Genomic DNA, 13,649 nt, shown 5'->3' on the forward strand with positions numbered 1-13,649 from the left:
AAGGAAACACCGGCATATGGCACACAATCTTTTGTGACCAGTGCAGGATGGGGCCTACGCTCATCCTTGCTTTGCAGAAAAAGCATAAAATAAATGAGTTTTGTGCAGATTTCTAGCCATGTTTTGCCTGTGTTCATACCCGTTCAACCTGATTGTCTTTGCAAAAATTCATGGGTGTAACTGGTTGCAGAATTTGGCCTTTAGTGTGCTATTTCTGGACATAGTATCATAATTTAAAAAATACTACATAGATGTGCCCACACAACTGTGTACATATGTATAGAAAAATATATGAAATCACATAAACAGAAATAATTGTCATGGCAGAGCTCTTTAAAGTAGAGCCACATAAACTAAGTGAATATAACCATATTATTTTTCTTATGTGGGCTAAAGCTGCCTTCATTTGATAAGGCAGCTATATTAAATGATTAGTGGCGCATTTACTAAATGCAAAACAACTTTACTGGGTATAACAAGGAGAGATGCAACATCTGCTTTACAGGAAGCTTTGGTAATATTGAGTTATGCAGATAATGCCTTCTCTTTTTATTTCATGAAAAAATCTAGTTTGTTGTTGATGGGATTTATGCATGAGATTATTATAAGTAACAAAATCCAGAAATAAGTAATAGTCACTAATCTAAACCACAATCACTTTCTTTATATAGTAAACCTAAATACAGGTCATTTGAAAGGCTTAATGTTTTCATTCTTTTCAAACACACTAATATACAAATCTCCAGTCCTTCACTTTACAATAAACTGAGGTAGAAGATAGTTTTGTTCCTTCACGCTCTGTGCGAGCGATATGTCGCATTTGAAATGGTAGGAATGAAATGTTTTCTGATCATAGAACTATTATCCCTCACAATTTGGTCATTGACATTTAAAGTGGATTGTAATTCAGGAAGCCAGGCTTTTCTACAGGGCTAGTTGGAGACCTCTCCAGACAGTCGTGGCTCACAGCTATGCCTTGTATCCAGAAGAACCTTTAAAAAATGATTACTTTGTTGGATGACATCACTGTTCACTGATGGAATAATAGGTACCTGAAATTTGCAACTTCTTATATCTGCAAACCTATCCAGCCGCCTTCTTTAGTGGCAAAATAAGGTTTTCAAGTAACAACTGAGGGTTCATGTTTGAAATGAACAACTCCTTGGCACCTCCAGGAAGGGCTCACTACAACTCTAAAGTAGAAAGCTCAGTTGAGAGTCTGATGCCCAAAGAGCATAGTGTGTTTTCTGTTTATCTATGGATAGACTAGTGATTTACTATTATAAAGGCCTGGTCTACGCTGGCGGGGGGGGAGAAGGAGGGGGGAAATCTACCTAAGATACGCAACTTCAGCCACGCTATTCTCGTAGCTGAAGTCGACGTATCTTAGATCGAATTAAAATTACTTCGCGTCCTCGCGGCGCTGGATCGACGGCTGCAGCTCCCCCATCGACTTTGCTTCCACCTCTTGCACTGCTGGAGTTCAGCAGTCCACGGGAGAGCGATCGGGGATCGATTTATCGCATCTACACTACACGCGATAAATCGATCCCCGATAGATCGATCGCTACCCGCCGATCCAGCGGGTAGTGTAGACATACCCAAAGACTTGGGATGACCCTGTTTTCACTCCAAAAACTAAAGAAAGTCAGGTGACTCTTGCCAAGAAGATGTGGTCCATGCAGCATCTAGATACTGAGAGAAATAGCTGTACTAATTTCAATTGGTCTACTAAAGAACAAGCTAATAGGGAACAAACTGGATTTGGAAAAGTATCTAAGGAAAAATAATTCTGATTATTCTCAGTCTAGAGCAATGGTGCTCACTAACTTGTTTGGCTGGGGTGTGTTAGATTCTATCCTTGGGGCACCACCAAGAGCCTCTGTAAGTGTTGGCATCATACACTCCAAAGCTGACTTTCACCATTCCTGTTTTCATGTACACATTCTCCCTTCTCTCCATGTCAGTATTTGAGCTAAGGAATTTTCAGAGAGTTAATTGTAGTTAAGGGAAAGCTACCCTTGTAAAACATGTGATAATGCCTGCCGTTTGGTGCAGTCTGGTGATTTCCAAAAATGAAAAGATTGCCCTTCAAAAGCCTCATTTTGATCAAAAGATAAAGCACTCCTGTCTTGAGCAGGAATCGTTTAGCTGAACTAGAGGAGGAGATCAGCTCCACCAGAGGAAAGAAATTAATTTCTTCCACGCAGCTTCCCAGTTGCCACTTCCCTTTTTCATGGCTGCGGTGGTCGGGGGGCATGGGACTCAGGCTGAATCTTCATGCTTTCCCTTCACTCACCTGTCCTCTATATGAATGGATGAGAAAGGGAAACCTCCGGCTGCCTGTTAGTACAGACGCTCTCCGACCTACAGAACTTAGGGAACTTTTTCCGTAAGTGCGGGTTTGTGTAAGTCAGGTTTGCGTAAGACAGGGAGCGTCTGTATAGGTGTGTGATAGAGTGTACCTCTCATGCTGAGGAAGTACTATAAGGAAAGAGGAACGCTGGCTGGCTATTTTACTGATCTAAAACCCTTAGTCAGATTTCAAACCAGAAGTGCAAGATTGGAATAAAGATGGACCCCCAGAAACAGAATTCCATTAAGAACCAGAGTCTTAAGCATGAAAATACAGGCACAAAATTATACTAATGGTTTACAATATAGTTCAACACTGATTTTTTTTTTTTTTTTCTAGCCCCACACTTTTTTAGACTCTGCTTTCCCAAGGCATAACATATACCTAGACAGTCATACAATTAGCTAATCAAAAGCTACTCCTTTATTTGACAGGTTTGTTATCTACAAGCTGGCTCACTATAATAGCAAGCAGGCATTTGGTTTCTGTAGTACTAGGTTCTAGATTTAATTTACTTAAGTGCATTGAAAGTAAATATTTACCTGAAAAGATAAATCTTGATATTGATCAAGAGCCAAAGCCAATATTTCTGTCAGTGTTTGTCACAAAAATAACTGTGGCATTGCTTTGTGTGATTTACATTCTGAAGTCTGAGAGTCTGACATTTCGGTCTGTCAGGGTTTTTTTTGTTTTGTTTTTTGTTTTTTTTTGTTTTTTTGCCCTGACACTGGAACCGCCTCCCCATCTCCCAGAATTCTTACTTGTGAAACATTGAATTGACCCTATGATATATTTTAGTCAGAGTTGTCATTTACAGTGTTGTTTCTTTTCCCCAGTCATGTTCCCCCAGACTCAGCAAGGGTCTAAAGCTGTTCACTGTTTCACATTTAAAAAGGGCAGGATTTCTTCCATAATCGCGTATGAGAAAAGGGTTTGTTTTAAAAGGTCTCCTTTGACAAAGATAGGGGAAAGTGCTTCAACTGTAAAAAAAAATTTCAAGGAGGAAGCAGAAAAATTGACCTGGAAGTTGAATAAGTTCAGCAATGGCTATTTGCAAAAGAAATCCACTCAGATCATCCTTTCTTGCTTCTGATATGGAATTAAAAAGCATAAATACCATATGAAAATGCAGAAAAAACGAAGGCAGTTGGAGGCTGGTACATGTTGCAGGAAAAGAGGTTTTCTCTGCAAGAGGTTTTTTCCCCCCACTTTTTCATACCTCAGTTAATGGACAGGCAGGAGAGGGTGTGTCACTTGATTTGCACTCCAGCGTATTACTAACAGATGTGTATCTCTATACTGTCATCAGTCAGCTCATTAATGTCAGGGGAACAAAATGTACTGATTCTTTGTTTACTAAGAAAGAAGGCAGTAGTGTGACTCACTGTCTTACACTGATGTGTCCCATGCCCAGCTTTTATATATGGGAAGAGGGACTATGCAAAATACTCAGAGAAAACTGGACAGTACTTAATGCCAAGATCAATGCCTGAATGGGCTTCTATGGCAGAGAAGCTGGTGTCTTCCCCCACCTCACCTTTTGGAACAGGCAGGCAGAACTCAAGATTAATCAGATTGAAGGATTTTGCTACCTTCCAATGATGACCTCTCTTTATTTCTCCAGTTTGACTCTTCCCTCTCAAGGGGTCAGCTACAGGAAAGCTACCTGCAGCTGCACTGGCAAAGCAAACTAGAAAAAGGGCCTGAAAAGAATATCTATGTTTTTGGTTTCCTGGCTGCCAAGAGGGATGGGAAATGCACAACATTCTCATGGGTGCCCCCATGTAAAGCCCTGCAAATCCATGGATATCCACTTTATATTTGTGGATATCTGCATCCATAGATGCAGATGCGGAGAGCCACGGACCATTTTTGAGGATTGGACGCGGATACAGATTTTGTATCTGCGCAGGGCTATAAATATAGGATCTCAAAGGCGGGAAAGCAGCTGTCTGCAGCTCATAGCCTATGCTGCTTCTCCGCTTTCCAGAGCCTATGCCCCCCCCCACCCCCGTACTTATGTACTTTGTAGAAGCAGCTGCCTCCCTCTACAACTGCCTTGATAAGGCAATAATGAAGTTGGGAGAGGTTTCCTGAATAGCTTGGCTGCTTAAACCATGGTGATAGGAGCATGCGGGATTTTGCTGCCTCTCTTGATCTATCACCTCCCCTTTATCTGTATATGGGGGTGGGGGAAGAGATTATAGGCTGCTTCCCTGTCTTCCAGATCCCCCTCTTCCCCCCACAACTCCCATACAGAGAAAGGGGAGGTGATAGATCAAGAAGCAGTTGTCTACAGCTCATAACCTAGGAGGCTGCTTTCTGCCTTCCAGATCCTCATAGGGAATATAGGATCTCGAAGGCGGGGAGGCAGCCTCATAGGCTTTGAGCTGCAGACAGCTGCTTCCCTGCCTTTGAGATCCTACAGTACACACGCATGCACATAGATGCTCCTCTGAGAGGCACTGTCAGCGTGCTGCTGCGGGGTTGGTGCGGATGCAGATAGAGATAAAAGATGGAGTGCAAGTTGCAGGTTGGACACAAGTTGATTCTTGCTGAGATGGATCGGATGCGGATCCACATTTTTGTATCTGCGCAGAGCTCTACCCCTATGCTTGCTTTACCTTTAAGATAGGGTTGGTACTGCTCCTACTTTCCTTTTCACTCCTACCTCAATGAGGAAATTAATCTGTGTTGTAGGAAAGGAACTATTTTTATTTTTCATTTAAATGACTTGGGCCCAGCAGCTGTGCTGTCTCAAAATCAGTACAGTTTGAGTTAATAATCCAGAAAAGCTTTCCTGATGAGCTATTGTAGCTTTAAGGCTGGTGCAATCTGCCTACCAAAAACAAGTGGTAAAAAATGTTGGTGAGTCAAGATGTAATAAGGTTTGGGGAGGAAAGCACAAATTCGCTTCTGTTAATGAGAGGATTGATCTCCAGGTGAACTTGCTAATGAAATTTGTTTATAAAAAGGCAGGTGCAGTAATCAGTAAACCAGCACAGAGATTACTGTTCACTTTTTTTGCCATGTATTGTGGTCTTCAAAGACTACATAGTGTGGAATAGGATTATATCTCAATTTAAAAAAGAAATGTTTTTATGGGAAAAAATCTAAACTAGTATGGAAATACTGTAGTCAGCAACTAAAATCATGTTTAAGTCTAAACATCTCCAAGCTATGGGTTAGTCATGCAAACAGTCCTAACTTTCAGGACTAGTTTCATTGACTTCAGTGCAAGGACTACTCATGTAAGTTTGCAGGTTGGTTCATGAGCTGTCATCTCCTATGACAGTGGGGTCCCACCTGGGGTCCAGTGTACGCTTGTGCACCTCAAGTGTCTAAACTGTGCCCTTGGGCAACTGTCACTGAGAAAAAAATGTATTTTGTGTGTTCTATAAGCTGTACCCCATGATTTTTAAACAGTGTTTGAATCAGCTCTGTCATTGCAGGGGGCCAGTAGGGGACGGCACTTCTCTAGCTGCCTCCCATTGTTTCCTCAGCAGCCCCAGGCTTAGCTCTGATGTGAGCTGAGAGCACTTTGAGCAGTTACTATCCCTTTGTTAGCTTCTCTGCTGGCTTCTTGCTGCATTGTAGGAGTTGAAGAATGAGTTGCATGCTTACTTACCAAATTGTGAGAGACCCAGGGAGAACACAGCAGTTTTCCTCTGCCAGGGTCTAAGGGAAGGAATACCTGTTTACGGATGGCTCCCCTTTCTCCTCCTCATACAGCCATGCAGGTTAATCCAGGAGAGGGAGGGCAAAAAAGGTGAGAACCTGCAACCAATTATATCTCCCTTATTCTCTGCCCCAGCCCTATCACAGATGAAAACAGCTTGGGGGATGGTTCTAACTTGCACCTGATGGAGTGCAGTGTGATCCAGCCATGCTTCCTCCCTCCTTCCCGGCCCGACATGCCTCCTGTACCATGGGCTGCAGGGACAAAGCTGTAATAGCCAACATTGTTGGCTCTACATCTGTTAGAGACCCACCCATACAGCATTTTGCTTGGATCAGATGTGCCTTAAAAGAAAAAAGATGTGTTTTGTGTCTCTGGACACTTGGAGGCAAGATTTTGTTTTCCATAATGTGAAAGCAAATATATAAAAAGGTATGATTGGTTTATAAATTTGTTTCAGATTTCATCCCAAGAAGACTGTATCTGACTCTGATTTTATTTTCTGTGGTCAGAGGCATCGAAGTAATTTGCAGCTTGAAGCATGTTTTATGCACCTGTTTAGGGAGCTTGCTTTCCTGACTTCTCTCTGTCTGGCTGATAGGAACCTAACATTTGGTGATACCGTTCTTCTCTGTAATAATATTCTGTCTGTCCTTCCCCATTTTGTAAAATTGCCTGTGATGAGTGTTAGTCCTGCTCAAGTATGATTAAATATCTCTGGCTGTTGCAGCCTACCGGGGATATAAGATCAAACACTACTACAAAGCAAGATTGGCTATTGGGTTACCTTTAAAGAAGTCAGTGAATTATGTCCAAATGGTTTGAAGATACTGTCAATGGCCATGTATTCAGCTACTCTTAGCTGTGAACTTTCTGGCTTTTGTTGAGTTTATGTTCATTTTAATGTTTAAATGTTTACCTTTAATGTGATTATTATTTTTAAATAGTCTTCTCAAACGTTTTAAGGAGGAACTGAAAAAGCCATTTAGACTTGTGTTTTAGATGTATGATATATCTATAGCTTAATCTCTTCTAGACCATATTTAGATATCTCTACACATCATAATAAAGCCTTGTTCCCTATGTGACATCACTGTATGCAGCTTTCCTGACTAGCCTAGGGACTGCTGTGGGGAAAATCTGTTGGGGGAAGGTTGCAAATGTCTCACTGAATGCAAATCACTGTCCTTTCAAAACTTCCAGATTTAAAGGGACACTGTTCTTTTTAAAATCACACTTCTGTCTGAGACAAATATATACCTATAATAGTTACAAATAGCACTTTGGATTACTATAATTGAAAGATTAAAGAAAGATTTCTCTTGTCAGGTTCCACTGTTCTGTGCAGGTCTTTTATACAACAGAAGAGGGAAGAACTTAAAAAAAAAAAAAAAAAAAAAAAAAAAAAAAAGCTGTGATTGTAAGTGTGGTGACTGCCATCTTGACCAATATTGGGGACACTACAGCTAAAAACATACGTTTCTAGCTAAAGAGGCAGGACCATGCTCCTCTCTCTACCCCATCCACAGAGCATGGTCCTGCCTCTTTAGCTAGAAACGTATGTTTTTAGCTGTAGTGTCCCCAATATTGGTCAAGATGGCAGTCACCACACTTACAATCACAGCTTTTTTTTTTTTTTTTTTTTTTTTTTAAGTTCTTCCCTCTTCTGTTGTATAAAAGACCTGCACAGAACAGTGGAACCTGACAAGAGAAATCTTTCTTTAATCTTTCAATTATAGTAATCCAAAGTGCTATTTGTAACTATTATAGGTATATATTTGTCTCAGACAGAAGTGTGATTTTAAAAAGAACAGTGTCCCTTTAAATCTGGAAGTTTTGAAAGGACAGTGATTTGCATTCAGTGAGACATTTGCAACCTTCCCCCAACAGATTTTCCCCGCAGCAGGAATAACACACAAGGACCAGTGGCTTCTAGAAACATACAAACATTAGCAAGAAGGGCTTGGGGCAGGTGTAGCTCTTTAACAAAATGAATTACAAGTAGTTCATATTGTAGTTTATACAGGTACAACATTAATCAAATCCACCTCATGTTAAAAACTAATGCCGCATAATATGCTTAATAACAACAGTACCAAATTAACTATCATTACACACATCCGAAGAAAAAGTTATTGATAGTGTCTCCCAGTGACATATTAAGCCAATAAATGCATCAAGAATGAAAGATAAATATTCTCTCCTATTTAAAAAAAGAAAGCACTCTTGCTAATAGCTGTTTTTTAAAAGAGAGGTTTTGTTTCAGGGTGTGTTTTCATGTTCGGACTTCAAATCCTAAGCAGATATTGTTGCCAGGATGGTAAATGCCTTGAAACAGATATTAGTGGAAATTCTTATGCTTACCATAGCACTGTGAATGTTACTGCTAAAATTAAGTTGCATTTACTTCAGATCTGTCTCAGAATCATTGAACACAGTTACTTGCCTGTTTTTCCTTACAAGCCCTATACGCTTAGCTGTAACAGGAGAAATATTATTTCACATTTTGGCCACAGATAACTTTATATTGTATATTGCACTTTAACTAAAAGGTTATATTTATACCTGTAAGAATGCAGTTCTCACTCCTCTGTCTGTCACTTGGTTTCCCCATTATGAACATCGGGTGACAGACACAGAGCAGGAAAAAATAACTTTCTTTAACTGCCAAAAATATATGCAGAGAACCTAAAGTATTTAACCAAGAAAATGGCTAATCAGGCTTCTCTTTTTGTTTCAGCTTTACTTTTAGAAGCTCAGTCAACACCGTTTCAAATAACCCCTTCGACCATGGCAAATATTGTGAAAGGCCTGTATACACTTAGACCAGGTAAATATTCATTGCTTCCTTTTGGACTCTCCCATTATACTACAGTGCCAAAACATTCCACAAACTAGAATGTTATGTGAGTGTCATGATCTTATCTGTCAGTCAGTGTTTAGCTGTGTTGTGCAACATCACAGCAAAGCCTTTGTTATGAATGCAGTAGATCTATGTTGTGACCTGCAGGAGGACTGATTCTTGCATTGGGCTCCCACCTTCACTTAAATAGTGTAAAATAAGAGGGGAAACAAGCATGAGCACTGTGCTTCTTTGTATTACTATAAGGGGATGAGGCTGCCCAATAGGACAATCATGGCAGATATTCAAAAAAAACCAGTGGGATTGGTATGGCCTTTCCATCTAAATGGTCTTTCCATCTATGATGCTGTGGTGATTAGAGAAGTAATTTTGCTATAACAAAGAAATAAATAATTCATTGATTTCATGGTAAAGTTTTATTTTGCCCTTGGGTAAAATTTATATATTGTGGGCTTCAAGTCCAACATTAGTTATCTCAACAAGCCCAGAAAATTGTTGTGTGTGAGGGTATGTCTACACTGCAATAAAAAACCTTTGGCACTGTCGCAGATGGTCTGTGGGGTTATCAAATTGCAGTGTAGATGTTCTCATGAGTGGGGCGGGTCTCAGAGCCTGGGCTCCAGCCTGAGTGTCTACACTGCAGTTTTCAGCCCTGCAGCCTGGGTTCTACAAGTCTAAGTCAGCTACCCTGGCTCTGAGACTCGGTGCTGTAGGTTTTTTTATGGCAGTGTAGACGTACTCTGAGGTTTTTCATTCATTAGAAATTTAATATGAAATTGAGAAGGTCCTGTAAAGTATCATTTGGAAACTGAAAGGAGCCCTAGTCAAGGGACAGTATTCCCAAGGAGTTTAACAGTGCAGCAGCAGGTAATTTAAAATAACCATTACTCGCTAGTATGTGTAGTTTGCCATGTGGTGAGCTCCACAGTTGTTATAAGACTTACAAGGCATATAATAAAATATAAAATTTAAACAATATTGTAATGAACATGTATTCATTATGCTTTAGTTAGTGACCAGGTATAGTCTCTGCTGTAAATCTCTACTGTCAACAGCATCTAACTGGCAGTGAGGAGAGGGAATGTTTTGAGCACCCTGTGAAGTTCCCGGAATGAACATTTGTTATGCTCCTTTATTTTTCTGCTTCAAAAACACAAATACCAAAATGGGCCTGGATTTCCTCTTATCTACAATGCCAGTTTTAGCTCAGTGGAGTTATTCTTGTTTTGTACTCGTGTAACTGCAAAGAGGATTGTATCAAGGTGCCATCACATCATCTTTTCTATGGCATTGCCACTCAAAGAACCAGAAATGACAGGAAGCTTTATGAAAATTTCAGAGTCTGGCGTGTATGAGGGCCAGTAATGTGGTGGTCAGACAATCTACAGAATTGACAGATTAATCACTCTTCACAGGCATGTCTTATTTTTTATCAAACATTAAAAAGTATAAGTGATAGGAGGTAGGCGAAGGAAACTGGTGATGACTTTCATCTTTACCCTCTTTTACTTTTCAGTGCTGGAGAAGGAAACTGTATTTGAAAAGAGCACAAAGGCATGATTTCATTCTAAGTTGAGCCGATCTGTAAGATTTTGATATTACTATCCTATTTTATATCCCAAAAGACAAGAGTATTGAAAACCTTACAAAGCCTGTCAACATTGAATGGAACTTGCCTTGCCTTTTCCTTCACAGACAAAGTTTAGTTTGGTTCAGTACTGTCATTTTCCTCTCAGATTTTCAGTATTCTTATTGTGTTCTAAAGGATATTTAAATAAGATTGTTACCAGGTCATGAAAAATCCACTGGCTAGTGTTGAAAAGGAAGACCTAAGCCATTGATTTCTTCTGAATTTAAGCTTTCCCTTAAAAACCAGTCCGCTCGTGATACTTGCTGTCAGTTACCAGCTGATCCAACTCCTGTGGCAGTGCTTTTGCAAATCCCTCCCTCAGTGCTCATCTGCCCTCAGAACATTCAGCATCCCCTTCCACTCCATGCACTTCCTGCAGCGAGTCTGCCTGGGCAGGGCTTCTGGGGAAGCTAGAGGGCCCTGCACCCCAACTCTGCAGACATACGTGACTCTCATTCAGTGCAAAATGGAAGGTTTATTAGTCAACAGGAACACAGCATAGAACAGAACTTGTTAGCATGGAAATCAGTGACTTTCGGCCAACTCCGTCTTGGGGAGTCCTTGGCCAGAAGCCCTGGACTCCCCCTCTTCCAGTCTCCCCAAGCAGACTGCCAGCTTCCAGCGACCCGACCTCAGACACCCCCATTGCTCCTCCATGTCTTTGTCTCGCTTCCTGAGCAAAGAGTCGCCTGGTTGCGTCCCCCTCCCGGGTCTCAGGTTACGAAGAGCACCAGTCATAGCATATGTGCAGGCAGCTGGAGCAGCCTCACTTGCCTCAGAGGTCACATCCCTATTCCCACCGCCGAGGCATTGGTGCAGCACACAGGGAAACTGAGGCACACGAAGTATTCATCCATATAGTAAAACTCTCATAGGCTCAACAGTAAGACTCTCGTACCCCATAACAAGGGGAAATCCCCACTTCATCAGTCATGTCCACAAAAATGAGATTTTAAAAAATGATATTTGGGGTTCTTTTTATTTGCCTTCTGGTGTTTGAGGTTTTGGGTTTAACCATCTTAACTTTTCAATCCCATCTTGACAATCCCGAGGGATAGAAAAATGAAAGCTGAGATTCTCCTGTAATTGCATGACTCCAGAAGTGTAGGCTTTAAGAAAAACATCAAACGGCACAAGACTTGCAATAAAATCATGAGAGTTGGCAACACTATAATTATAACTTTGAGTATCTTTTACTCTAAATTCTCAAGTCATATACCCAGTAAGCTGCATACCTGTTGACTTTGACTAGAAGTACATAGTTGTCTGAGTAATCCTGCTGGACACTTCAGAAGTAAGCATTCAAATACCTTTGTAATATTTAGAGAGAGATAAGTAAAGAATGGCTGAGTGGGCACTGTGAAATCTGTGAACAGTGCTTATGCTGTGGAAGAGAACAGTGTCTTTGGTTAGGAATTAAGGAAAGAATATTGAGTTTGTAGTATATAACACGCCAAATTCTTAAATTCCATCTGTCAGACATTCACCTTGTCATGGCTTTAGTCAATACCAGTATATTAAAACGAATTGTTTGGGTTGAAAAGATGAAGATAAGGATACTATGTGAATGCCGTTCTAGTCAGACTGGAAGTGCTCTAAGTTTGTACCAAGAACAATTCCTCTGTATTGAAAGATGTTCCTTAGTAGAGTCAGTCCTTGATGACTTGGATTCTAACGTGTTCAGAGGAGCAGGCCCCTGGGAGGCTGTGAGACCGCCTCAAAGGTGGGAAGCTGTTCCAGTTGTATATGATTGCTGATGCCACTCAGTCTGGAAAAACAAACCAAGGGAATATGAGCTTCAAGAACTATCTCTTCTCTACGCTCTGTCTCCAAATGGTTCTGTGAGACTAGGCAATTGACAGAGTAATAAGACAGGCTGGCAAAGGGAGAAGAAAAGTAGTGCGACTGGAGAAACTTGCCATGCACTTAAGTACTCTGATCTGGGCTGAAGTCAGGGAGCAAAATATGTCCAGCAGCTGAGTTCCCTGTAAGTTGCGCAGTAGCCTATTTAGCTCTGTGAAGGCGCTCAGGGAACCACCCAGCCCTGATCCAGACCTGCTGCGCCTAGGGGAAGGGCACCCCGGACCTGCCAAGGCACCCCTCCCCCAGCCCCAACTCAGCCCTGGATCTGCTGAGGGTGGGGCGCCCCTCCCCCAGCCCCAACTCAGCCCTGCCCTGGACCTGCTGGGGGAGGGGCGCCTATCCCATGGCCCCAGCCCCAGAGCTGCTGCGGTGGGGAGAGGTGCCTTCCTCCCCCCCCCCCCCCCCCTCGCCAGCCCAGGTGCAGCTGGGCAGAGTCCTTTCTCTCCAGTGTAGCTCCGGAGCTCCCTCCTGCACCCCAAACCGCTCATCCCTGGCCTCATCCCAGCCCTATCCTGAACCCATACCTCCAGCCGGAGCCCTCACACCTCTGCACCCCAACCCTCTGGCCCAGCCGTGAGCCCCCTCCCACACTCCAAAATCCTCGGCCCAACCCCCACCACATGAATTTTGTTATGTGCACCAATATGAAGGTGATGTGTCACATATCGTCTCCATATTAGTGCACATAACAAAATTCATTCCACACATATGTGGAAAAAATTAGAGGGAACACTGTCCAGCAGCTCTCCTTAAGCAGCTCAATCTGCTTCTTTCTGTGCTCTCTTTTCTACCTACTTTAGTGTGCCTTTTCTGGAGGAACACAGAGACACTAGTAGATTCCTCTCCAGATCTCCAGCAGCACAATTTGCTCTGATTAATGTTGGGGTTGGGGAGGGCAAAGGGTAGAGAAGGGAAGCCACATAGTGGAAGGAAGAAGAATTGGGTTTGTTTAGTTTGGAAAAGAGAAGAGTGAGAGGGGACATGATAGCAGTTTTCAGGTATCTAAAAGGGTGTCATGAGGAGGGAGAAAACTTGTTCACCTTAGTCTCTAAGGATAGAACAAGAAGCAATGGGCTTAAACTGCAGCAAGGGAGGTTTAGGTTGGAAATTAGGAAAAAGTTCCTAACTGTCAGGGTGGTTAAACACTGGAATAAATTGCCTAGGGAGGTTGTGGAATCTCCATCTCTGGAGATATTTAAGAGTAGGTTAGATAAACGTCTATTAGGGATGGTCTAGACCGTATTTGGTCCTGTCATGA

At 41.9% G+C, this 13,649-nt stretch overlaps 1 protein-coding gene across 1 annotated transcript in view; it reads left to right on the plus strand.

Moving 5' to 3' along the window:
- The window catches only part of CACUL1 (CDK2 associated cullin domain 1), a 74,426-nt gene that overhangs the window by 48,153 nt on the left and 12,624 nt on the right, over positions 1 to 13,649 (plus strand). The window contains exon 6 of the mRNA XM_054034777.1: positions 8,776 to 8,865. Within this exon, the coding sequence (XP_053890752.1) occupies positions 8,776 to 8,865 (90 nt within the window). The remainder of the gene's footprint in view (positions 1 to 8,775; positions 8,866 to 13,649) is intronic.

The sequence above is a fragment of the Malaclemys terrapin genome, chromosome 7 (genome assembly GCF_027887155.1).
Source record: "Malaclemys terrapin pileata isolate rMalTer1 chromosome 7, rMalTer1.hap1, whole genome shotgun sequence".
Classification (NCBI taxonomy): domain Eukaryota; kingdom Metazoa; phylum Chordata; order Testudines; family Emydidae; genus Malaclemys; species Malaclemys terrapin.